General features: G+C 34.5%; 5 protein-coding genes, 1 long non-coding RNA gene and 2 other non-coding genes across 11 annotated transcripts; 2 read left to right on the top strand and 6 right to left on the bottom strand.

The window, feature by feature from the left end:
- Positions 1–298: 298 nt before the first annotated feature.
- Positions 299–3,133, bottom strand: LOC105959358 (HSP20-like chaperones superfamily protein). Of its 2 annotated transcripts, none has more exons than XM_012983444.2 (6): positions 2,836–3,133; positions 2,407–2,535; positions 2,178–2,326; positions 2,019–2,067; positions 1,587–1,729; positions 299–513 (listed from the first exon to the last, which is right to left on the bottom strand). In XM_012983444.2, the coding sequence occupies exons 2-6, from the start codon at positions 2,453–2,455 to the stop codon at positions 427–429; spliced, it is 477 nt and encodes a 158-aa protein (XP_012838898.1). In that variant the 5' UTR covers positions 2,456–2,535; positions 2,836–3,133; the 3' UTR covers positions 299–426. The 2 variants fall into 2 exon arrangements, with proteins under 2 accessions (XP_012838898.1, XP_088669668.1); XM_088813542.1 differs by having other exon boundaries at positions 1,587–1,726; positions 2,836–2,926.
- Positions 3,134–4,295: 1,162 nt separating this feature from the next.
- On the bottom strand, positions 4,296–5,803 carry LOC148765493 (uncharacterized). 2 transcript variants are annotated; one of them, XR_016029689.1, is made up of 4 exons: positions 5,422–5,803; positions 5,191–5,325; positions 4,731–4,842; positions 4,296–4,392 (listed from the first exon to the last, which is right to left on the bottom strand). It is a non-coding gene; the product is annotated as an uncharacterized LOC148765493 (long non-coding RNA). The 2 variants fall into 2 exon arrangements; XR_016029688.1 differs by lacking the exon at positions 4,296–4,392 and having other exon boundaries at positions 4,641–4,842; positions 5,422–5,800.
- Positions 5,804–6,853: 1,050 nt separating this feature from the next.
- On the top strand, positions 6,854–10,289 carry CRY1 (cryptochrome 1). The gene is made up of 4 exons (XM_012983442.2): positions 6,854–7,745; positions 7,875–8,093; positions 8,400–9,106; positions 9,217–10,289. The coding sequence occupies exons 1-4, from the start codon at positions 7,427–7,429 to the stop codon at positions 10,048–10,050; spliced, it is 2,079 nt and encodes a 692-aa protein (XP_012838896.2). The 5' UTR covers positions 6,854–7,426; the 3' UTR covers positions 10,051–10,289.
- Positions 10,290–12,147: 1,858 nt separating this feature from the next.
- Positions 12,148–13,861, top strand: LOC105959353 (alpha/beta-Hydrolases superfamily protein). Of its 2 annotated transcripts, XM_012983438.2 has the most exons (4): positions 12,148–12,929; positions 13,227–13,310; positions 13,384–13,451; positions 13,567–13,861. In XM_012983438.2, the coding sequence occupies exons 1-4, from the start codon at positions 12,300–12,302 to the stop codon at positions 13,736–13,738; spliced, it is 954 nt and encodes a 317-aa protein (XP_012838892.2). In that variant the 5' UTR covers positions 12,148–12,299; the 3' UTR covers positions 13,739–13,861. The 2 variants fall into 2 exon arrangements, with proteins under 2 accessions (XP_012838892.2, XP_012838893.2); XM_012983439.2 differs by lacking the exon at positions 13,384–13,451.
- Positions 13,862–14,576: 715 nt separating this feature from the next.
- Positions 14,577–16,858, bottom strand: LOC105959355 (14-3-3 protein 7). The gene is made up of 7 exons (XM_012983441.2): positions 16,617–16,858; positions 15,691–15,997; positions 15,517–15,604; positions 15,331–15,437; positions 15,085–15,233; positions 14,920–14,954; positions 14,577–14,800 (listed from the first exon to the last, which is right to left on the bottom strand). Exons 1-7 carry the CDS (start codon positions 16,681–16,683, stop codon positions 14,795–14,797), a joined length of 759 nt encoding a protein of 252 aa, XP_012838895.1. The 5' UTR covers positions 16,684–16,858; the 3' UTR covers positions 14,577–14,794.
- A 903-nt stretch (positions 16,859–17,761) lies between these two features.
- Positions 17,762–20,483, bottom strand: APRL4 (APR-like 4). Its single transcript, XM_012983440.2, has 4 exons — positions 20,096–20,483; positions 18,950–19,137; positions 18,734–18,858; positions 17,762–18,653 (listed from the first exon to the last, which is right to left on the bottom strand). Exons 1-4 carry the CDS (start codon positions 20,273–20,275, stop codon positions 18,214–18,216), a joined length of 933 nt encoding a protein of 310 aa, XP_012838894.2. The 5' UTR covers positions 20,276–20,483; the 3' UTR covers positions 17,762–18,213.
- A 1,067-nt stretch (positions 20,484–21,550) lies between these two features.
- Positions 21,551–21,637, bottom strand: TRNAY-GUA (transfer RNA tyrosine (anticodon GUA)). The gene is given in 2 exon segments: positions 21,551–21,586; positions 21,601–21,637. It is a non-coding gene; the product is annotated as a tRNA-Tyr (tRNA).
- A 92-nt stretch (positions 21,638–21,729) lies between these two features.
- On the bottom strand, positions 21,730–21,815 carry TRNAY-GUA (transfer RNA tyrosine (anticodon GUA)). Its single transcript is given in 2 exon segments — positions 21,730–21,765; positions 21,779–21,815. It is a non-coding gene; the product is annotated as a tRNA-Tyr (tRNA).
- Positions 21,816–22,275: the final 460 nt, after the last annotated feature.

Raw genomic sequence — 22,275 nt, 5'->3', positions numbered from 1 at the left:
AATTGCGCATGCAACCGAGCACGTTCATTAGGTATGTAAATAGTTACTGCATGAACAAAATTTATACTGACAAATTAATTTGTTTAAATTGATTTATTTGATAATAAATTCGCATTTATTTATTTATTTATTTAAACTTCCCCATTCTCATTTATTTATTTTTAATTATGGTGAAATTCAAATCCAAATGCTGTAAATTTTCAAATATAAAAGAATTTAGGCTGAGAGAACTAATATTAGCAACTGGAAAGAGAGTTAGTTAATAGCTACTGGAAGCATTAAGATACCAAGACAAGACTTCACTTAACATAATATATTAATTTAGACACAAATTATTGTGACAAAGCCTGAGAGTTAAGACTAATATTCAGATTACATACAATTAAAGAGGATGCAACAACAGTTCTGTTGACTAATAGAGACCAGTCAATCAGAACGGATCCCACCCATGAAGGTCCTCGGGTCAGGGCAATCTCCAGAGAACTGAGCCTGTGAGAAGTCAAAACCCGGGTTCTGCAGGAAAATAAACAGGAAATTCGCATTGTAAGAGATAATATAAAGCCAAATCTTAAAATATTAATAGTGGCAAGCTTTGCAAGTTTTCCTATATCTCGACGAATGTCAAATTCAAAGTCACAGAGTTAGTGGCATCAATCTGGCATACCAGATCCAAACAAAGTATCTGCCACTCGATACAGTTATTTATCGACTTCGCAATGAGGGGGAAAGGAGGATAGACTCAAATTCAATCATGTACAATACATTTTGTAACGAACAACAAGCTTAACTAGACAAAAATTTGATTAAACGGTGTAAAGACTGACAAGTTCTGGTAAATGATCGATATCTAGCTATGAAAGTGTGAGTGGCTTACTTACTATTGTCACCGTTGTATTTAAGACTTGTGAAATTCATTAAAGAACAGAATTGTCTATGTTGTTAATATAGGGCACACCGTACACAGATTTTCATGTGCAACTGACCGACCCTAAACAATCAGTTTGCTCAGTGGGGCCACTTCATTATTGTCTTCGGTACGTGGTGGCCATGATCCACCACCACCAACCTTTTGGAAAGGATTTCAAAGTTTGGTGGAGAGCAAAAGAATTCCTCTGTGATTTATATTTAAGTTATTCGAGCAATAGATTCAAAATGCTCCATGAATAGTTTAGAGTTGGTGAGAGAGGGGAATCTTTACCGATTCCTCATTCTTGTGCAATAATTTAAATAAAAGACTAAACTAGTTTAACTTTTAAGGATTTCAGCCTCAAGAAATGCACCAGACGAAGTTGGAGCAAATTAACATGACATCACATATGAATGGTAATTAAATGATGGGTCCCCTCACAACTACATGGTAGATGAATGATCGGCTACTTAGAACTTAACAACATTAAAAACCATAAATAGTAATGCATACATATGAATTTGACTTGTCATAATTATAAAAGATGATACGTCAATTTAAGTATCATCGATAGACATGGAGTCTAGCTGAAATAGAGAGTTAAATGAGTAACACTACAAGCAATAAGAACACAAGTTTTTCACCTAATTGTTAGCTGAAAAAGATTGAAATAACGAACCTCTTCTTGAAACCGTTGAAGCATGAGTCGCTTCTGTTCAAGATCTGTGGCGTATGGATCTAACTGGCCTTGACCCGTTATAGGTGAAGACCATGTCTTTCCTTTGTCCCTCTTCTGCAAGGTTATGTGCATTATATCATCTTCTGAAACCACAAAAACCATAATTTAGCATTGGGTAGAAGTTATACACGTGGAACCATAAATTCAACAATTGCTCTTTATTTTATGCTGTCGAGTCCTATTTTATCTGAAAAACGGATCGACTAACTCCGTCTCATCATTCTCTTTATGCCAGTATAAGGAAATCATAAGGTAGTTTACAAGTAGGGAGGAAAAGAAAAAGAAAGAAATTTCAGCTTATCGGAATAATTATCGGTTCGATAAACAAAATTCATGAAAGTAATGCTGCAATTTATAAGCACAAGAACATACCAAGAGTCCAAAATGAAGAATCAGTCTTCACTGGGCCCGTAAAGTCATGCTGCAATGAATAAACAGAACAAAGGAGATAAATTTAATAACTGCCTAAAATGCATTTTGCATTCAAGACAAATCAGATACAATTATAGAAAATCGAGGGGTCTAACTAACATTAAGATAGGGAGGGTTGCCTTTAATCCCAACTTCAACGTGTTTGGAGTCAATCCTGCAGTAGAATAGCTTCTTCGGAACATCGGGAGGAAGCGTTATGTACATGTTTACCTCTTCCAGTGTTTGGTCCCAATCAAACACCTTTTGACCTGAAACCCCAACATTCCGACAAATTCACCATCTTAATCACATTCAAAAGCTATTATTATTACTCGGAAGGGTAAAATACCATTATGGATGAAGCTGTGGCTTTTCTCAGGAGCCAATTTCTCTGCCATTTTTCTTCGTTTCCTCAAATCCGATTTACGATTTACTTTTGCTTCGTTCGGTGCAGTCTATCAGTGGTTCAGCTTTGGACCTTGAGTGAGAACAAAGAGGAACATCATACGTTGATAAAATTGAATTAAAACAACAGCACTGTCAAATTTTGGCGACCTAATTCACAGTATAACATTTAATCTACATAAATTTCATAGCATCATTTTTCATGGGAGGACACAGCAAATTTGGAGAAGGTTATCACGAAAACATAAGACAACACCAAAAAGAGTGGATTTCACATCTGGAATCCATCCAATCAAATTCGTCAATCTCAATCGGAAACTAGTCTGAAAACTTCGCAATCCAGTGATGAAATGAGTAGGATCAAACAAGATACCTCGGTTGAAGACGACGGCAGGTGGCGCGGCGGAAGACGATCGTCGACGGAGGCGATACTGATTCTGATTTTTCACCCTTGAGGCATTCACGGAGAGAAGTAAAATCCCAAATTGAGTTAATACAGAACTTATTGTAAATTACATTGAGACCCTTGAGGTTTGACCGAAACACATAAACATCCTCCAACTCTTTGTTAATTACTTGATTACCTCCATATTAGTGGTGTAGGTATAGTTATTAATCATTTCAAATATATTTTGCGTCTATTAATATTTTTAAGAGTTTAATAATATTATGTAAATGAATAGAGATAAATAATATATGTTTGACTAGATAATTTGGTAGTGGAATAGATCCATAATTTTGTGAATGAAGTTCAATGTCTAATTAATTTTCAAAGATTAAGATAAGATTGATACCAATTATTTCGAAAGTGAAACTTCTGAAAAAAGTTGGCTGGAATATTTTATCCATATAACCATGACAACCAACATTTCAACATTATAGTAACTAGTAATCATGCCCGTGCGTTGCACGGGGTCGCATCCAACAAAAGGAAAAAAAATTATTGTTTAAATAAATGATAATAACAATTGTAATAAAAATCTATCAAAAATATTGAAATATATTTGTGAAATTCAGATTACAAAACTATTACTTTATTTTATAGTAGCATGTATTTTCTATCCTACAATCAGTATACACACACACACCCCGAGTGTTAATATATAAAGTATATGTTAAATAATAAATTATATAAATTAAGCAAAGGGAACGGGAATTTTAAATACATTGTTTCTAATTTCAATACCGCCTAGATGATAAATAGGTGATGACATTTGTACCTGTAATGAAAATCAATATCACACAAACATAAAAAATATTATTTTTCTTTCTTTATTTCCACACACAAACCCGTCACACCCCTTCTACTCATATTTCTTCTTCTTCCTCCTCCTTCTTCTTATCCTCATCATTTTTCTCCTCCTCCTTCTTCTTCTTCTTCTTCTTCTTCTTCTTCTTCTTCTTATTCTCAATCTCATTCTTCTTCTCATTCTTCTTCTTCTTCTTCTCATTCTTCTTCTTCTTCTTCTTCTTCTTCTTCTTCTTCTCAATCTCATTCTTCTTCTTCTTCTTCTTCTCAATCTTCTTCTTTTTCTTCTTCTTCTTCTTCTTCTTCTTCTTCTTCTCAATCTCCTTCTTCTTCTTCTTCTTCTCAATCTCTTCTTCTTCTTCTTCTTCTTCTTCTTCTTCTTCTTCTTCTTCTTCTTCTTCTTCTTCTTCTTCTTCTTCTTCTTCTTCTTCTTCTTCTTCTTCTTCTTCTTCTTCTTCTCAATCTCATTATTCTCTCATTCTTCTTCTTCTTCTTCTTCTTCTTCTTCTTCTTCTTCTTCTTCTTCTTCTTCTTCTTCTTCTTCTTCTTCTTCTTCTCATCTTCATCCTTCCCCTCCTGCCTCTTCTTCTTCTTCTTCTTCTTCCTCTTCCTCCTTCTGTTTTTTCTTCTTTTCTTCTTCTTCTCCTCCTCCTTCTTGTCCTTCTTCCTTTTCTTCTTCTTCTAAATAAATAATTGTATTGTTTAATTGTAAAAAAACAATTGCTTACGTTGAGATCATGGTGTTCTAACTTCGAGTTAGTAGATGGTTAGAGTGGATAAGAAAAATCCAAAAAAAAAAACAAAAAAAAATTTAGAAACACTGTAATTAGAGTGGAGTGGAATTATACCACTACCTAAAATAATAATAAGATATTAAATGTTCTAAAATTATATATTTATTGAAATTAAATAATTGAGAACATATCACATTATAAGAAAAATCGTAAATAGATGGATAAATAATATTGAAAACTTGGTGAATACAATTAACAACAGTTTTAACGATAAAGCAATCAAACCTGATGCTCCATTGTTTATCGAAGTACAATATATCATCACTCGTCATCTCTTGCTCCATTGTGTCTAGAAAAATGACCGTTAAGAGTCAATCCTTTAAGCTTTTGGTCCATCCTAAAGGAAAATCACCATTGAAAGCTTTTGATAATTAGCAGTTCTAAGTGCTGATTATGTATCTTATAAAATGACATTCAAGATGCTCATTATGTATGTAGGTTCCCCTCCAAGATCTTTAAGACATGCCAACGTTACTTTGAGGTTTATGCACATTTAAATTTCAAATAGGCGTGGATCTAAATGTCAGTCAAAGAATGATAAATCATCTCAGAGGTATGAAAATGAAACTTTTACGTCAAATCATATTCCTTCGAGCAAAAATAATTCTCTTAATCTCAAAAGATTTTACATGTAAAATGGCATAAATCAAACAAAAATAATTTAAATATAAAGGGATGGAGTAACCTGACAAAGAAATAAACCAAAATTTAAAGCACGATGAGATCTCTCCTCCTGTATATGGTTACCCACGTACTATTCCTATAAAATCAACATTCATAAACCAAAATCCCAAATCTTTTGGTTGATTCAATAGCGTGGCTGCAAATTAAAAAAATATTTAAAATATATTGAACAGGTATTTGCAAAATATTAAATTATATACAGTGGTGATATGAAAAGAAGAAACCACCAAACCTTCGAAAATGTGGGAGAGAGAGACAGGGCAGGGGAAATAGGGAAATAACGTTAGATATATATAGATACAACACACGATTTTTTGGGTGGGAAGTTTTTTAACTGATGAATTCATCATGGTCATGGAGGTTATCTATTAAACCAAATATGCTAGGCTGAAGAAGTTTCTAAGAAGAACCACGTGTAGGCACTTCGTGTGTGAAATTCAGAAAGAAAAAAAAAATTTGCTTATCGTGTGTGAAGGTTTGGTTTTTTTTCTTTTTTAAATGTTGTGATATTGTGTAACAAAGAACCGAGAGGGAGAATGTGGAAAAAAAAATAACCGCCCCTAGAACTAACAAAATATAAATAAATAAATAAAAGAAAATTAATGAAAAAACTACCCAATAAAAGCATAAAAAAGTTAAATGACAAAATTGTCTTTAGGTTTAGGTCTAGAGTTATAGATCAAAATATCTTCTTTTTATATATAAAACTAGCATTTTTCCCCCGTGCGATGCACGGGATATTATTCAAATAGTGAAAAAAATAATCAATTTAATATATAATAAGAAAATATAGTATACTAATATAATAAAATTTAATAATGTAATATTATTCATATTGAATTTCTAACTTTATCTATTAAGATTTGAGATATATTGATGAAAATTAGGAGATCAATAATTGTTGAAAATTATAGTTAAAAAATTAGTATATAAAAAATATTAAAAATAAATAATTACATAAATAGCAATAAGATAGGATTCTTTAAAAATTATAGTTAGAAATTAGTAGAGAAAAAATATTAAAAATAAATAATTACAGAAATACCATTAGGGTTTTTTAGGGTTGCCCAGCGTTTCTTTCTTTTATATATAAGATTTCAAATAACTAAATAAAACAACTCAAATTGCTAGCCATTAATTTAAAACTAACCGCAAAATAAATTTAATAAAAATTACTGCTTTTAATTTGAAATTTCCGCCTCCAAATCATTCCACTAGAAATAAAGTTAAACACGTACACATGCAATAAAAATAATGGTAAACCCTAGAGTGACGTACTCATTCATAGATAATATTTATTCCTTTAAATTATATTTATAAATTAAAAAAAAAAGATGCTTGATTCTTTTTTTCAACAAAGACGCAGACAAACACATTGAAAAGGGGCATGGTGTTATTTCATTTTAAGATGTCCAATGCTAGGAAAAGGGATGAGCTACCAAATCACTTTCAACTTACCAATAATTCAATTTAAAAAAAAAAAAAAGTGGTGACTTTAATTAAATTGTAAATTTCTGAATTGTGACCAAGTTCGATGGAATAAAAAAGGATTGAATTATACCAAAGTGATTTAATTTTTTTTTTTATAAATATTTTCCACCCTGTCAATTGTGGAAGGATTAGGGGAAGGCACTAGACATAGATTTTGTTTTGTTGCCCAGGATATAATAGGATAGATAAGAAAGTAGGATGCAGAAAATAAATTAAATAAAAAATCTTTTTTCATAAAATAAAATAAATAAAGTTGTGGCTGCAGTTTCTCCATTAATTTTCTTCCCAACCCCACTACGTTTAACCAATCGCATTTCTCAGTTGTGTTTTCTCTCTCTATCCCCCCTCTCTCTCTCTCTCTCTCTCTCTAAAGAGGGGTGTTGTTCTTCTGTGCTCCCAATTGTGGTAATAGTATTCACTTTCAGGCCTATCAAGATTCACTCAAACTCTCTGTGAATTTATTTCTTTCCCAAAAAAATATCGTCTTTTTTTCATCGCAGTTACATACAAAGAAGACAAGTTCCCTTTTTTTTTTCTTTTTTTTTTTGGCAAAAAAATAAAAATCAGTTCTTTGGAGCTTATATGCAGTTTTCATGGTCAATTTTTTGATGTTTTCAAGAACAGCCACAACAACCATGGGGGTTTGGACAGCAGCAGATTCTCTGTCTGAAATTGTCTACATAGAATAAAAGAATAAATATTTATTTATTTTATATTATTGTTTTGTCGTAATTGGAAGATTGGTGATGGGAAGTTCAGGTAGTGGATGCAGCATAGTATGGTTTAGGAGAGATCTGAGGGTGGAGGATAATCCGGCGCTGGCCGCCGGAGTAAGGTCCGGCGCCGTTATAGCGGTGTTCATATGGGCACCTGAAGAAGAAGGGCATTATTACCCAGGTAGGGTTTCGAGGTGGTGGCTTAAGCAGAGCTTATCACACCTTGACACCTCTCTCAAAAGTCTCGGCACCTCTCTCCTCACAAAGAGATCTGCAGATAGCATTTCTTGTCTTCTCCAAGTCATCAAGTCCACTGGTGCTAAGCAACTCTTCTTCAACCATCTCTATGGTCTCTCTCTCTCTCTCTCTCTCTCTCTCTCTCTCTCTCTCTCTCTCTCTCTCTCTTGATTGAATTATGGTAAAATATGTTGAATGAATATTACGTGTTTGATGAATTTTGGTTGTGTTGTGCTTTTAGATCCTATATCACTGGTTAGGGATCATCGGGCGAAGGAGGTTTTATCCGCCGAAGGAGTGACCGTGCGATCGTTCAATGCGGACTTGCTTTACGAACCGTGGGAAGTTCTTGATCATGAAAATCGACCGTTTACTACTTTTGCTGGATTTTGGGACAGGTGTCTTAGCATGCCTTATGATCCCGAATCTCCGCTTCTACCACCGAAACGAATTATCTCTGGTACGAGTAATTATTTCTCGTTCTTTTTCAATGATCGATAACTTGTATAGACAATACATGGATAACTTGATCTCGTGAATTATGCTTCGGTTTCCTAATTAGACTTAAGCCGCTTAGTGGATGGAGTTCTTATTACAAACATAAAAATGCAGTCTTTAAATTATCAAAGTTGATCTATTGATACTGAGAAAAGTGAAAACAAGAATTACCGAACGGAGATACTTTACGTAATTTTCTTTTAATGCGATATTATTTTCCGAATTTGCATTCAAAAAAAGGTGCTGCTTTCCTCTCGTATCCATACAGGTGATGTCTCTAGATGTGCTCCAGACACTATTATATTCGAAGACGATTCCGAAAAAGGAAGCAACGCGCTCCTCGCTCGAGCATGGACACCTGGCTGGAGCAATGCTGACAAAGCCCTAGCAACGTTCTTAAACGGGCCCCTCATAGAGTACTCAAAGAACCGCAGAAAGGCCGACAGTGCAACAACCTCACTACTCTCCCCACACTTGCACTTCGGCGAACTAAGCGTTCGAAAAGTCTTCCATCTCATTCGAATAAGGCAAGTCCTGTGGGCAAACGAGGGCAACCAAGCAGGCGAAGAGGGGGTGAATCTTTTCCTCAAGAGTATCGGGCTTAGAGAATATTCCCGATACATGAGCTTCAATCACCCTTACAGCCATGAGAGGCCCTTGTTGGGGCATTTACGGTATTTCCCGTGGGTTGTGGACGAGGGCTATTTCAAGGCGTGGAGACAGGGCAGAACCGGATACCCTTTGGTGGATGCCGGCATGAGGGAGCTGTGGGCCACGGGGTGGCTGCATGATAGGATAAGAGTTGTCGTCTCGAGTTTCTTTGTTAAGGTTTTGCAGCTTCCTTGGAGGTGGGGTATGAAGTACTTTTGGGATACTCTGTTGGATGCTGATTTAGAGAGTGACGCCCTTGGTTGGCAATATATTTCCGGTACCCTTCCGGACGGTCGCGAGTTCGAACGAATCGATAATCCACAGGTATCGATTCTCGATTTCACAGTTTTCGTCTTTCTCTTGCTCGGTTTTTGCTCTGTTTTCCTCTGTATTTTCCTCTTGTTTGGTTAAGGTTTCTTGTTATTATTCGACAGTTCGAGGGCTACAAATTCGACCCCCACGGGGAGTACGTCCGACGGTGGCTTCCAGAACTTTCCAGACTGCCAACAGAATGGATACACCACCCATGGAACACTCCGGAATCAGTCCTCCAAGCCGCCGGAATCGAACTCGGCTCAAACTACCCTCTCCCAATAGTTAAAATCGACGCCGCCACCGCCAGGCTGGAAGAAGCCCTCTCGCTGATGTGGCAGCAAGAAGCAGCTTCAAGAACCGCCGCCGAAAACGGAATGGAGGAGGGTCTCGGAGATTCTTCCGATTCTACCCCTATAGCATTCCCTGCCGACACAAACATGGAAATGGACAACGAGCCAATCAGAAACAACCCTACAAACGGAGCCACTCGTAGGTACGAGGATCAAATGGTACCGAGCATGACCTCTTTTTCCATTAGAATCGAAGATGAAGAAACATCGGTCGATCATCTTAGAGACAACAACAATAGTAGAGGTGAAGTTCCGTTCAATGTAAACGCAAACGTAACGGGTGAGCAAAGACGAGAAAATGTAATGCAGACAGATGCAACAAGGGCCCCACCGCAGCAATATAATTTCTCGAGAGGGGGTCGTAGAAATTCGGAAGACTCGACAGCCGAATCGACCAATAGCGGTAGGAGAGAGAGAGACGGTGGCGTGGTCCCCGTTTGGTCACCCTCGAGTTCTGCTTACTCAGATCAGTTCCCCGTCGACGATAATAATAATAATAATAATAATAATAATAATAATAACAACGGTACTAGTTCGTCGTACATGCAGACTCACCAGCTGTTGAACTGGAGGAGGCTTTCTGAAAACGGGGTAAGCTCGTAAAAGAATTAAAGTGTAATGGAAACAAAGTGAAATAAGAAAGTTGTCTGTAATCGAGTAGCATCGATCGGTGATCGAACGGTGTCCTTTTCTTTTTTTTTTTTTTTTTTTTTTTTTTTTTTTTTTTTTTTATATATGTTGTGAATGGATCAGGTGGTGGTTGGTTCGGTTCATATGTGTCTTTGATTGTTATGGTGATGTACAATATTTTTGTGTTAGTTATGATGTACAGTATTTATTTATATATTAGTATTTATATATTTATATATTGTTTCTCATTATTATTATTATGCTAGCATGCTTGCTGGGACCAAAAAAATATGATCAAGGTAGGAATGTGAAAGACTTGTGAATAAATGCAGGTTTGTGCTCTTCTCCATATATATATATATATATTGTTTTGTTGATGAAATGCTGATTTGATTATTGTGAATTGGTTGTTTTTCACTAAAAAACGATGTTTAGTAGAGTAACGCTTATGAGGTTATGGAAACATGCTATTCTAAAATATATATATATATATTAATAGGCCAAATTACGGCCACCCCGAGTTATGGTCGTGAAAATCCTCTTCTATTTGGGTAATTACAGTCACCTCCTCAACTATGTATTATCTTACGAAAGGACCCCTCTAGAGTTAAATTTAGAGATGTTAATTCGATAAAACCGAACCGAATTTTCAGTACGCCACAGTTTACCGAACTAAATATACGATTTGGTTCGGTAAATAATCGAATTACATAAATTTTATGTACAAATATTAAAAAAAAGGGTAAATGTAATTTACCCAAATAAGAGATTTTCTACAAAATACATGTTAAAATACATTTTCAAGAAATGGGTCAGTGACAAGAATTTAGTCTGGATTGCATTGGGAATGGTTTATAATATAATATTTAAGATGGAGGTGCAAAATAAGATTAAACCTGGTACAAAGATACACTTTAATAATCAAAATTTTATTTGTTTATGATATCTTTCTTTTTGTATTACCAGATGTAATATGGTTTTTATAGAATCTACGCATATGAAGAAGTAGCAGTGTTTTAAAATTCGAACCGGACGCGTCAGTTGAACGGGTTAAACCGCGAACCATTGCATTCATTGCATTGTTCGGTATGACTTAACCGATTTAACGTTATATTTGCCTAAAAACAACGTCATTTTGAATATAAAAACGAGCATCTGCGGAGTTAAATAATAAACAAAAGATATAATTTTGAATATAAAAACTAAAATTAAGATTTTTTCAAATTTCCTTTTTTTTTTTTTTTTTTTTTTTTCTCTTTTTCTAACAACCATTCACCAGCCTCCACGTCTCAAATGGAGAAGTAATTGACGGTGCCCAACTGCCAATTTAATTTGTCCTCTGACTAGTGTGCTAGGGCTCAATATTATTATTATAATTCTCAAGAACCAAATAATATAAACTGGACCTATTTACTTTTTCAAAATTCGTTTTTTGGATTTTCAATTTATTATCACAATTACTTTTCTTGTACTACTTTAATGAGTTTGACAGCAAATTTAAAAATAGTGCCTAATTATAAAAGTCACATTATGAATTTTTCATAAGGTACTGTTGTTGTCAGATATATATATATACATATATATTGAGACAGTCCACATGTGTAGTAACATTAACTACTTACCTGCCCACAACATTTGAATGCCTATCAAACTTGTTACAACTAAAAGTTCATATATTTAATTCTTACATTAATTCGAATATTAATTATAAATACAATTAATCAGATATTATAAAAAGAATTGGAAGATTAAGATTAATATTAATATTGTTCTAGTAAAAGTGGAAGGAAACACAGAATATAATACCATGAGATAAGATGTGATATATACAAAAGCTTGTCTTCTTTATTGTAGGGACTGAACATAGAATTTAGATTAAATTAAAAAAAATAAAAAATAAAATACTATTTCAATCAGAATTTTTTATATTATTATTTTATTTATTTTAAACAAGATTCTGTTGTGCAGATATTTTATTTTATTAAAACTGTCACGTCAATTAAATATTTAAAACATGAGTGATATATATATATATATATATATATATTGCTAATTTATTAATGAAGAATTCTCTAGCATCTGCCCATCCCCTCAGCATTAACCACCACCACCAGCACCACCACTTTCACCACCGACAACCACCGCCGCAGAACATCTAAGCTAATCTCCGCCGCCCTCTTTCTCACTCACACACACACCCGCACGTGTGTGTTCGCGCGTCAATGGCCAAGTCAAAGTGCTTCAGCTTCACAGCATCAAGAAACTGGTGCTTAAGATCCACTTTCACCAATTCGGGTCTCCGGCCGTTCTCCGCCGACCTCGGCGACGGCACCGTAATGTACTGCTGGGTGCCGAAAACCCCAAACCCGACCCGACCCAACGTGGTCCTAATCCACGGGTTCGGAGCCAACTCAATGTGGCAATTCTGCGACACGGTCCCGTACCTAACCCCACACTTCAACGTCTACGTGCCGGACCTGGTCTTCTTCGGCAACTCGGTCACGACTCGGCCGGACCGGACCGAGTCGTTCCAGGCCGAGTGCGTGAAGCGGGTCATGGATGCGAACTCGGTGGGTAAGATGTCGGTGGTGGGTCTGAGCTACGGCGGGTTCGTGGCGTACAGCATGGCGGCGCAGTTCGGGGAGTGCGTGGAGAGGGTGGTGATCTGCTGCGCCGGGGTGTGCTTGGAGGAGAAGGATTTCCGGGAGGGGATGTTCCCGGTGGCTGACGTGGAGGAGGCCGCCGCCATACTGATGCCGCAGAAGGCGGAGAAGATGAGGGAGCTTGTCGGCTACACCTTCGTTAAGCCGCCGAGGGGGCTGCCGTCTTGTTTGCTGGAGGACTTCATTGATGTAATTAATTAAATCTCTCCTTTTTCTTAATTTTCGTTTAATTACTCATAAAAATGGCTAATTAATAACTAATTAAACAATTTTATTTATTTATTATTTTATTATTTATTGGGAAGCAAAATGACTACCCATCCTGACCCATCATTAGTTAGATAAGACACGTGGATGCGAATTGAACCAAATATTTAACTAAACCATATATTTCATTATCTTTATTATTTAAAAAAGATTTAAAAGAAATTAGAAATTTAATTGTAATTATAAAATTAAAATATAATGCTGTAATAATGTGGGCAGGAAATGTGTAATGAATACGTTGAAGAGAAGAAAGAGCTGCTTCGTGCCATTGCTAAAGACAGAGATCTTCCCAAGATTTCTCAGGTACTAATTCAATTTATTTTATTTATTTTTCACTAATCCAATTTAATTTATATTTTCTAAAAAACAATTGCAGCCAACTTTGATAGTGTGGGGAGATAAAGATCGGATATTTCCCATAGAACTTGCTAACAGATTGAAAAGGTATTTTAATTATTTAATAGCTATAGATTAATCTTTTTTAATGGTTTAATTAATTAATTACGCTTATGTTCGATTAAACCCTATCACGGTGTTTGTGTTTTGTGGTAATTTGCAGGCATTTAGGAGATAATGGAGAATTAGTAGTAATAAAGAACACAGGGCATGGGTTTATCAATGAGAAGCCTAAGGAGTTTCACAGGCACTTGAAAAGATTTCTCTTAGCTCAACAAAAGATCTCTTTAAACTCTACCACTGATATTCCCATTAATCATCAAAATCATATTTAATTATATGTTATTTACAGTATATTATATATATTATTTTATTTTTATTTTTGGGTAATTGTTATTGGTGTAATTGTTAGCCAAGTATTATGCAGTATTCATGAATTATAGGTGTTATTTTTTTAATAGCTTTTGATGTTATACATGCTATAATTTTAAAGGGTATTTTTGAATTTCTATTAACAATTTAGGGTAAATTACAGTCACCTAAGGAAAAATCAAATTACGAAGAAAAAAACTCTTCAAACGCATCCACTCTTACGTTGTCAAACCTTTTAGTGGAATATTATTTAGTTTGTATCCGGTTTACCCTATTCGAGCTCCACACTTTAAAACACTTGACTTGTAAATATCAGATTGTGGTACATTACAAACTGCGTTTTCACACAAAACGAATACAATCTAATTGACATTATGCAATATGTAGAAAATTTTGTTAAATTTAACACCAAAAGGGTGAACATGTAAAAAGGTTCATAATTAAGGAATGGTTGTAATTATCAAAAGAAGAGGGATTTTTCAATTTGATCTTTAACTCAGGAGGTGGCCGTAATTTACCGAACAATTTATTATACTCTTTATGCTATGAGTAAGTAGATTGCAAATACTACACAATACAAGAATAATACAATCATAAGCATCGAACATAAAAAGAAAAAAAGAGCAAAGTGTATGGTATAAAATGCTGGTATATATTCAGCAACATTATTCACACGCATAAACGAACGTGTGACACGATATAAAATGCTGCCCTTTTAACAGCTATTGTTACATAAACATATAACAATCAGATAGGTCGAATTTTGAAAAGAAAAAGAAAAAAAAAAAGTGAAGTCGAAACTCATCACAACATTATGTAGTATATTATTAGTGCAACAAAAGAAAAATTCAACAATTCCAAGATACCTTGCATGATAATGCATAAAGTACAAGCCAAATCACGATTCAATTCCCGCTCTGTTTCATGCAAATAAAATAAAAAGTTCGAAATGCGAAAAAGAAAAAAAAAAGTCACCATCCCAAACCGATCAGTTTTTGCTGTGTGCGATGCGGATCCAACTAGCTCTGTAAAGTCGAAAACCATAATAAAATGATTTAACAAATAGTAATATCGAACACAAAACTAATTAGAAGCTAGCATTATTAAACGCAAACTACATCACATGCCACTGTCAAATTATTACCTCTCCATGGGAATCATCGCCCTTCGATTGCTCACCTGTCACACAAACGTAAAGTTTTTATTAAATTTTCTTTTTTTAATTCAGAATCAAGAAAAAAAGATTACCTAAATAAAACAACAAGATACATATCCGACTTTTTTTTGAATATTCTCCAAATATACATACCTCCATCTTCCGGGAGATCGGAGGTCCACAAAGTCAGATTATCTCGAAGAAGCTGCATAATGAGAGTGCTATCTTTGTATGATTCCTCATTCAGACTATCGAGTTCTGCAATAGCTTCATCAAAGGCTTGTTTGGCCAGGTGGCAAGCCCTGCCACAAATATCGCAGTATTTTCAATAAATCAAAGTTTAAGGAATAAAATTTGAACACTGATACATATTATAAATAAAGGCATAGCCAAACAAACCTCTCGGGAGAATTCAGGATCTCGTAGTAGAAAACAGAGAAGTTAAGTGCCAAACCGAGTTTAATCGGATGCGTGGGAGCAAGATCCGAAGCAGCACTAGTTGCAGCCTTCAATATAAGGAAAAAAAAAATTAATAATATATATATTTATAAAGTTAAATAAATTAAAGAGAGAAAATTAAAATACCTCATAGGCCTTGAGTGACTGGTCTGCTGCGTCTTTTCGACCGTCTCCCGATTTGAACTCAGCTAAATAACGACAATAATCTCCCTTCCTAATAATTCAATTAAACAAATAAATCATTAAGAAGAATAATAATAATAATTTATCATTAAATTAAACAATAAAAAAGGTGCTCACATTTTGTAGTAGAAAACGGAGGATTCCCCGGTAGAGGAAGAAGGAAGGAGATGTTCGTCGATGACAGCTAAAATGTCCATGCATATTTTAGTGAGTTCGTCTTCGACTCCTTGTCTGTAACTCTTTATTCTCTTGACATTGAGTTCGTGCCCTTTATTATCCTCTTTCTGCTCGATGGACGACAAGATTCTCCAAGATGCTCTTCTTGCTCCTATTACATTCTTGTACCCCACAGATACTAGGTTTCTTTCTTCGACTGTCAGCTCCACATCCAGCCTTGCAACTTTTTTCATCGCTTCCACCATTTCTGTAATCCAAATACAATCTCGCTATCTTAATACTAGATTTATTTTCCGAGTTGTGTTTCAAAAATCAGAATTCTTCAATTGAAATGCAACCTCGTGTTTCGATATATTCAAGGTCTATCTATGCATGTATTTCGGTATAAAATGAAGCTCGTAATCATGAATATATGAAATAAAAGAAACTTGTATACAGATCTAACTGATTCTAGCATCATAAACTCTATCCAATCAATAACATCAAAAAGTAGTCCAATCGAAAAATAAAAGCCCTAATTGTACCTTAAGAAATATTAAAAAATTCAAAAACCCTAATCCAATCAAGAACAAATTAACCCAGCACACCACGCAAACCAAATGAAAATGCAATTGGAATCTTCGAAACAAAAACACCCATCGTTCTTACATTCGGACAGCAGAAAATAAACAGATCCAACAATTAATTGAATTTAAGGTACTCACTACCTAGAACTATTTTCAAATCCGCAACAAAATCCACAAGTAAAACCCCCAAATTAATCCATAACAAAGAATTAAATCCATCATTTCTCTAAAAATTGACAAAATGAAGTGTATATACATCACGAAAATACAGAAAACGAAAAGGATAAAGGTGAAGATTACCATCGTATCTCTCAGCCTGCTCTGCAAGCCTAGCCAAGTAAACCAGCTGCTCTCTCTCTTTCTCCATCTCTCTCTCTCTCTCTCTCTTAATTTCTCTCTCTAAAAAGGAAGACCTTGTTTGTTTTTCGTTGTTGCGGCTTTGGTGATTACTAGATTTTACAATCAAAAGTGTTGGAAATTTTTGCCTTTGTAAATTGCGAAGAGGGACTCGGTGAAATGTAGACCGTTGATTGAGTTGTCGGTCACATGTCTGATGTATTATTGACTAGGATTGTACATCTTCTGACCACTGTCAATAATTGCTTCCCTCAGGTTCCCACCCATACGGTTCCTGCAGTTTATATTAATTATTTTTATTATTGCCATTTTTATCCTTTTTCCTCTGATACGACACCCATTTTTTAGCAACTTATTAATTAGGTATGATTAGATCGACATTAACAATTTGTTGATAATTTAAAAATTATTAATATTTTAATTAAGTCAAATATTATTTTTTTTTCTTTTTTTTTTTAAATTAATTTAGTTTCTTATTAATTTTTTATTGAAAATATATATGGCAAAGCCAAAGACTTTTCACTTGATAAAAAATAGGCAACTTGTTAACCCACTGCACCTGTAATTTGTATATATATACAAACGTAGATAGATGCAATACGTGCCCCACTAGAGTTGAAAATAGATGGAAATGATTGGTGGTGTAGAATATTAGTATTTAGTTGGTAATATTATTATTCCCAAAATTAAAATAAAATAAATAAATCATTTGTCAAAGTATTGATTGGATAAACACAAATGTGAAGGGGAATAAAGTGTGGTCTGCCACTAGCTTAATTAAATTCTCCATTTTAGTAGTGCCCTCTATATTTTATTCTTTTTTATTATTTAAAAATTTATTTTTTTATCATTTATATATGTAATAAATATTCATTTATTTTTTTTTTTTTTTTCTAACGAATTTTTTTTATTACTAATACTTCAGATCTTATTGTTTCGTTAAGTCAGTTAATAAAATTCAATTTTCTCCAGCAAAAAATAGCTATTTTATTATTGTAACAAATGCAATGAAATTCATCAGCATAAATGAAAAAAATTGAGAAACTAAATTCAAAAATTAGATGGTTAATTAAAAAGTAAATCACAAATTAACAAGCAAATGTGCTAGACTCTTTTTTTTTCTGGAATAATAAACAAATTCTATTCTACATCACATTGAAATTAACCTTACTATTGCATCATCACACACATTTGTGTGCCCTATCATAAGATATTGAGCCCCCAAACAAGAATTCCGTTTGCCGGTTAAATTTTTTAAGAAAGAATAAACTCCACCGGACATTGGGACACCGTTTTACCTTGGATTTAGAGTGTTCTCGTACCAAACAATTGTGATTGCGAGTGTCGTTAGTGTTGACTTAACAACAATGTCTCACAATACTGTCTTGTTTAGTCGAACAACACCTATTTTCCAGGCAAAACGCAGCTCCATTCACTACACGATAATCTTTACACAGCCGCTGTCAAAACAGTAGTCGAGAGAAAAACACAAAAAAAAAAAAGAAGAAAAAAAAGGAAAAGCTCGTCTATATAAACATCATCAGTGGGCCCGACTTACCGACACGTCACGGCTCGAACTAGCATCTCCAAACGAGACGGTGGCTAGAGATTTCGAAGCCCATGCCTTTGCATTTTTCGCACCTTCTTGCAAATTGCTTTTCTTGCGTGGATTCTTGATATAATTCAATACTTGGTTAAGGTAGACAGAAAGATGCTCCCACAGACTACTCACACTCACGTGTACAGTGTACCTCCTCCAAGCTAATCGAGTGCATCTTCGTATTGTCGGGAAAATATAGTGTAGCAATCTCAAAATCACGAAAATTGTTGCTAGGGTCAAATAGGTTTCTTGTTGAAACAAATTCTCGGGAGATTTAGCCCACGGGAAAGGACAGGTTTCTTGGTAATTTTCATTCTTCTCGTTGTTTCCTGAACATCCAATCTTGTCGAAAGATACTCCATTATCCGACGCCTTTATGCCTGAAATACAGCAAATAGTTTCTTACGTCAAAAAAATTCATCGGGCTGATAAAAGTTATGCCAATGAATTATAATCTTACCAGTAAATTCATCGTAGAAAGAGATGAGAGAATCGAGTGTGCGGGAACCCTGATAGCGCATGCGCATGGTGGAGTTCAGGAGAAGCAAAGTCGGAAACCCGTGCACTCCGTATTTCGATAGAATGCTGCAAAAGTAAACAGTTGATGTTAATTTCAGTCGAGATTGGAATAATGGTAAACATATAGCATAAGATTGGGAGGTACTAGGGTTACAACCTTGGCCTTACAGCTGATTCTTCGATTGCAAAATGAGGAATGGAAGGAAAGATCGAAGACAACAAGGAGAAGCTTGGTCTAAACGGTCCAGAAAAAGGACACCAAGATGAATAGAAGAGAAGTGCAACATAATCGTGTTCGTTTTTGTGAATAATGTTCAGTGCCTTCTGCAAAGTGACTTCATCCCCCTTCAAAAATGGAAATTTATTATTGCCACAAAAATCCTTCATAGACAAGATCAGTCATATGTGCGTGTAACTAAACGAGCCAATGTTGTTAAGAAAATCCCTTTGTTTGAAAACATAAAGCGTAAAGTTGTAAATGCATACACTAAAAACGTAGAGATTACACTCAAATAACACCACCATATTCATCCGCCTTCTCTTTTGTGTTCACACTTAAAGTTTAAATAAAATCATTAAACCCTAAAGTTCATCCTCAAAACATCAATAAGAAAGTCATAGATACCAGAGTCAACCTATAAAATAGAAGTATCGACGATGATATCATTCAATCAAAGTTGAAAAAAGAAGGAAAAAAAATGTAATTGTGCAAAAGGGTTTTGTGGTGAGACTCGATTTTTATGAGCCTGCAAATTATCCCCGAAAGCTAGCTTTCAGGACGATCATGCTGCATTATGTTTGATGTGCACATGTTTAAAATCTTGAGATGTAGCAACTTACAAATATTATCAAGAGAACATTTAAACTTTCGGCACTGCAATTGAAACGATCTTATCATCTTATAGAAATAGTTAGCCATCAATTTGGGATCAAATTAAACGCCTAAACCCAATACAGAAGAACTACTTCACCTTCTATTCTATTTAGTCAAGATAACAATCTCCAACGAGTTCCCAATAATCCTAAGAACAGAAATCACTAAGTCAAACAAAAATTCCTCTAAAGCTTAAAACTTTATCAAAAACTAAATTTTCACATCTCAACAACTTACTAAAAATCATACCATTTCACAATTACTAACCACACCCCACCCAACCCCCAAAACGATCCATTTAAGACCGATACACAACAAGATCAAGTTAACTCACAATCATAAATACTCAGGAAATTATTAAAAAAATATATAATCAATTATTTGAAGCAGTTAATAAGAAAAATCAGAAAAGGGCTAGAAAAAGCATACCTCAATTACACCAGTGGTGTACGAAAACTCAGCATCGCAGGAGCAAACATCGTCGGTAGGAGGAAAGACGAAGTCTTTGACAGAGTTTAACCGACACAATCCCGGAGGCAACGGAACCCTAACGGGGTCGGCGGACGTTAGCACCCCAAGGAGGAGAAAAACCAAAAATCGAGCGGCCATAATAATAATATGTGTGGTGAATCGAAGAATCGGTAGATCGGAATCAACGATTGAGAGAAGGGGTGAAGAGGGAGGAGCCCCAGCTCATTATAGCAATGAGCCTTGGGTCTCTTTCAGTTTCCTCGGATCTTTCCCCTCTTCTTCTTTTACTTCTTAATCAATACTAGTAAATTTCTGATTTTTTTTTTTTTTATTTTCTTTACATAAACTAGCATTTTTCCCCGTCTCATGCACGGGATATTATTTAAATAGTGAAAAAAATAATCAATTTAATATATAATAAAAAAAATATAGTACACTAATATAATAAAATTTAATAATGTACTATTATTTATATTGAATTTCTAGCTTTATCTCGATATATTGATGAAAATTAGGAGATCAATAATTGCTGAAAACTTATAGTTAATAAATTAGTACATAAAAATATTAAAAATAAATAATTACATAAGTAGCAATAAGGTAGGATTCTTCACGTGTTAGTTTTAATTTTGATAATTGTTAAGAATTATAGTTAGAAATTAGTAGAAAAAAAATATTAAAAATAAATAATTACCGAAATACCATTAGGGTTTGTTAAGGTTGCTCAGCGTTTCTTTCATTTATACATAAGATACATTTTTTTTTTTTAACCTAAAAAAATGTTGGTATCCAATTCATCGTTATACCAACAAAAATCGTACTTATAAAGTAGACTAAAATGCTATTATTCCTCATAGACGAGGCTAAAAATCAATTATGTTCAACTAATTCTTTAATGATTTGATTCAATACAATAGGGTTGGTGAGTATATTGGGCTCATAATGAATTATTTTTTATTGGGCCCAATTTCACTTATATCCTAAATGTAGCTCAACATTGGATTCGACCTAAATTCAAGAAAGGCTGATTCTAAGTGACTTTTTCAAACACCACCTTATAGTCTTCGATGTACGATGGGAGGCATTGACTCTGAAACACATTCAATACTATCGGATCATTGCTTTGGTTGATATATGTATACTTTTGTTATAGTTGGCTCTGTTTCAATCTTCTTCCTCTAAACTCGTTTTACATTTTGTATTATTACGATAAAATGTATTATTCAAAGTGAGTTCCCAAAAGGGGTAAGTAAGGCCCATATTTTATTAGATATGGTCCATGAGGCCTGGTTTTATGGGCAAACTTGTGACCCGCTTTCGGCCCATTACATCGTTTGAAAGAAAGAAAGAAGAACAAAAAGATAAAGCATTAAAAATGGCTTTGCAAATTAATGATTAAAAACAAAAAATAAATCCGACTTGCCGGATTCGAACCAGCGACCTAAGGATTACTATTGAAACAACTACAGTCCTCCGCTCTACCAACTGAGCTAAAGTCGGATGATGACGTTGTTGGTATTTTAAAATATATGTATCAATTATTAAATCCATTTTTGAGGAAAAAATAAAATATAAATGATACGAAAAGAATATCCGACCTGCCGGATTCGAACCAGCGACCTAAGGATTGCTATAAGCCTACTACAGTCCTCCGCTCTACCAACTGAGCTAAGGTCGGTTATGGCATTACGATTATTTTAACTCTTATTAAAAGATTTTAGGGATGTAAATGATGTAGAAGATTGGCTGAGGGATCAAGGTGTAGTTTAACCTAATCATGAAGAATCCCTATTTAACCCCAGAACTTCCAGACAGCACATCAGACGCATGTTATGAAACTCAATTTTGAACGAAAAAACCGAAACTAGATTTGCCAAGTAAAATTGATTTACATTTTGTCTGCGAAGTATGAGAAATGAATTCAAACTTGATGATATACCTACATTCGAACTAGATTTGCAATAAAATCGACAAGCATGTTTCTCTCTAGACGTAGTGAGATATATGGGCATGTATGTATCTCTCGTTTTAGTCGTATCTTCGTACGGAAATTAAATGATAAAGGAAAAAAAATGAAATTCCAAATATGTCTCAAAAGTAGTGCTTGACCTCCATAAAAGAACATGTGGAAAAACAAA

Source organism: Erythranthe guttata, chromosome 14 (genome assembly GCF_056151865.1).
Source record: "Erythranthe guttata isolate IM_541 chromosome 14, IM_541, whole genome shotgun sequence".
Classification (NCBI taxonomy): domain Eukaryota; kingdom Viridiplantae; phylum Streptophyta; class Magnoliopsida; order Lamiales; family Phrymaceae; genus Erythranthe; species Erythranthe guttata.
The sequence above is the reverse complement of the archived record's forward strand: the minus strand, read 5'-3'. Positions and strand labels throughout refer to the sequence as shown.

Bases quoted from the DNA above. Each gene is read 5' to 3' on its own strand.
- LOC105959353 (XM_012983438.2), top strand. From the start codon at position 12,300: ATGGCCAAGTCAAAGTGCTTCAGCTTCACAGCATCAAGAAACTGGTGC. The intron at 12,930-13,226 runs GTAATTAATTAA...TAATGTGGGCAG, and splicing joins TGCTGGAGGACTTCATTGAT to GAAATGTGTAATGAATACGT. The intron at 13,311-13,383 runs GTACTAATTCAA...AAACAATTGCAG, and splicing joins ATCTTCCCAAGATTTCTCAG to CCAACTTTGATAGTGTGGGG.
- LOC105959358 (XM_012983444.2), bottom strand. From the start codon at position 2,455: ATGGCAGAGAAATTGGCTCCTGAGAAAAGCCACAGCTTCATCCATAAT. The intron at 1,730-2,018 runs GTATGTTCTTGT...TTGTGGTTTCAG, and splicing joins TTCTTCATTTTGGACTCTTG to AAGATGATATAATGCACATA. The intron at 514-1,586 runs GTTCGTTATTTC...ATTTTCCTGCAG, and splicing joins TTCAACGGTTTCAAGAAGAG to AACCCGGGTTTTGACTTCTC.
- APRL4 (XM_012983440.2), bottom strand. From the start codon at position 20,275: ATGGCCGCTCGATTTTTGGTTTTTCTCCTCCTTGGGGTGCTAACGTCC. The intron at 19,138-20,095 runs GTATGCTTTTTC...CCATTTTTGAAG, and splicing joins ACACCACTGGTGTAATTGAG to GGGGATGAAGTCACTTTGCA. The intron at 18,654-18,733 runs GTAAGATTATAA...GCTGTATTTCAG, and splicing joins TTTCTACGATGAATTTACTG to GCATAAAGGCGTCGGATAAT.
- LOC105959355 (XM_012983441.2), bottom strand. From the start codon at position 16,683: ATGGAGAAAGAGAGAGAGCAGCTGGTTTACTTGGCTAGGCTTGCAGAG. The intron at 15,438-15,516 runs GTATTTTAATTT...CTTATATTGAAG, and splicing joins AGTCACTCAAGGCCTATGAG to GCTGCAACTAGTGCTGCTTC. The intron at 15,234-15,330 runs GTTTGTTTGGCT...TATTTGTGGCAG, and splicing joins ATCCTGAATTCTCCCGAGAG to GGCTTGCCACCTGGCCAAAC.
- CRY1 (XM_012983442.2), top strand. From the start codon at position 7,427: ATGGGAAGTTCAGGTAGTGGATGCAGCATAGTATGGTTTAGGAGAGAT. The intron at 7,746-7,874 runs GTCTCTCTCTCT...TTGTGCTTTTAG, and splicing joins CTTCTTCAACCATCTCTATG to ATCCTATATCACTGGTTAGG. The intron at 8,094-8,399 runs GTACGAGTAATT...GTATCCATACAG, and splicing joins ACCGAAACGAATTATCTCTG to GTGATGTCTCTAGATGTGCT.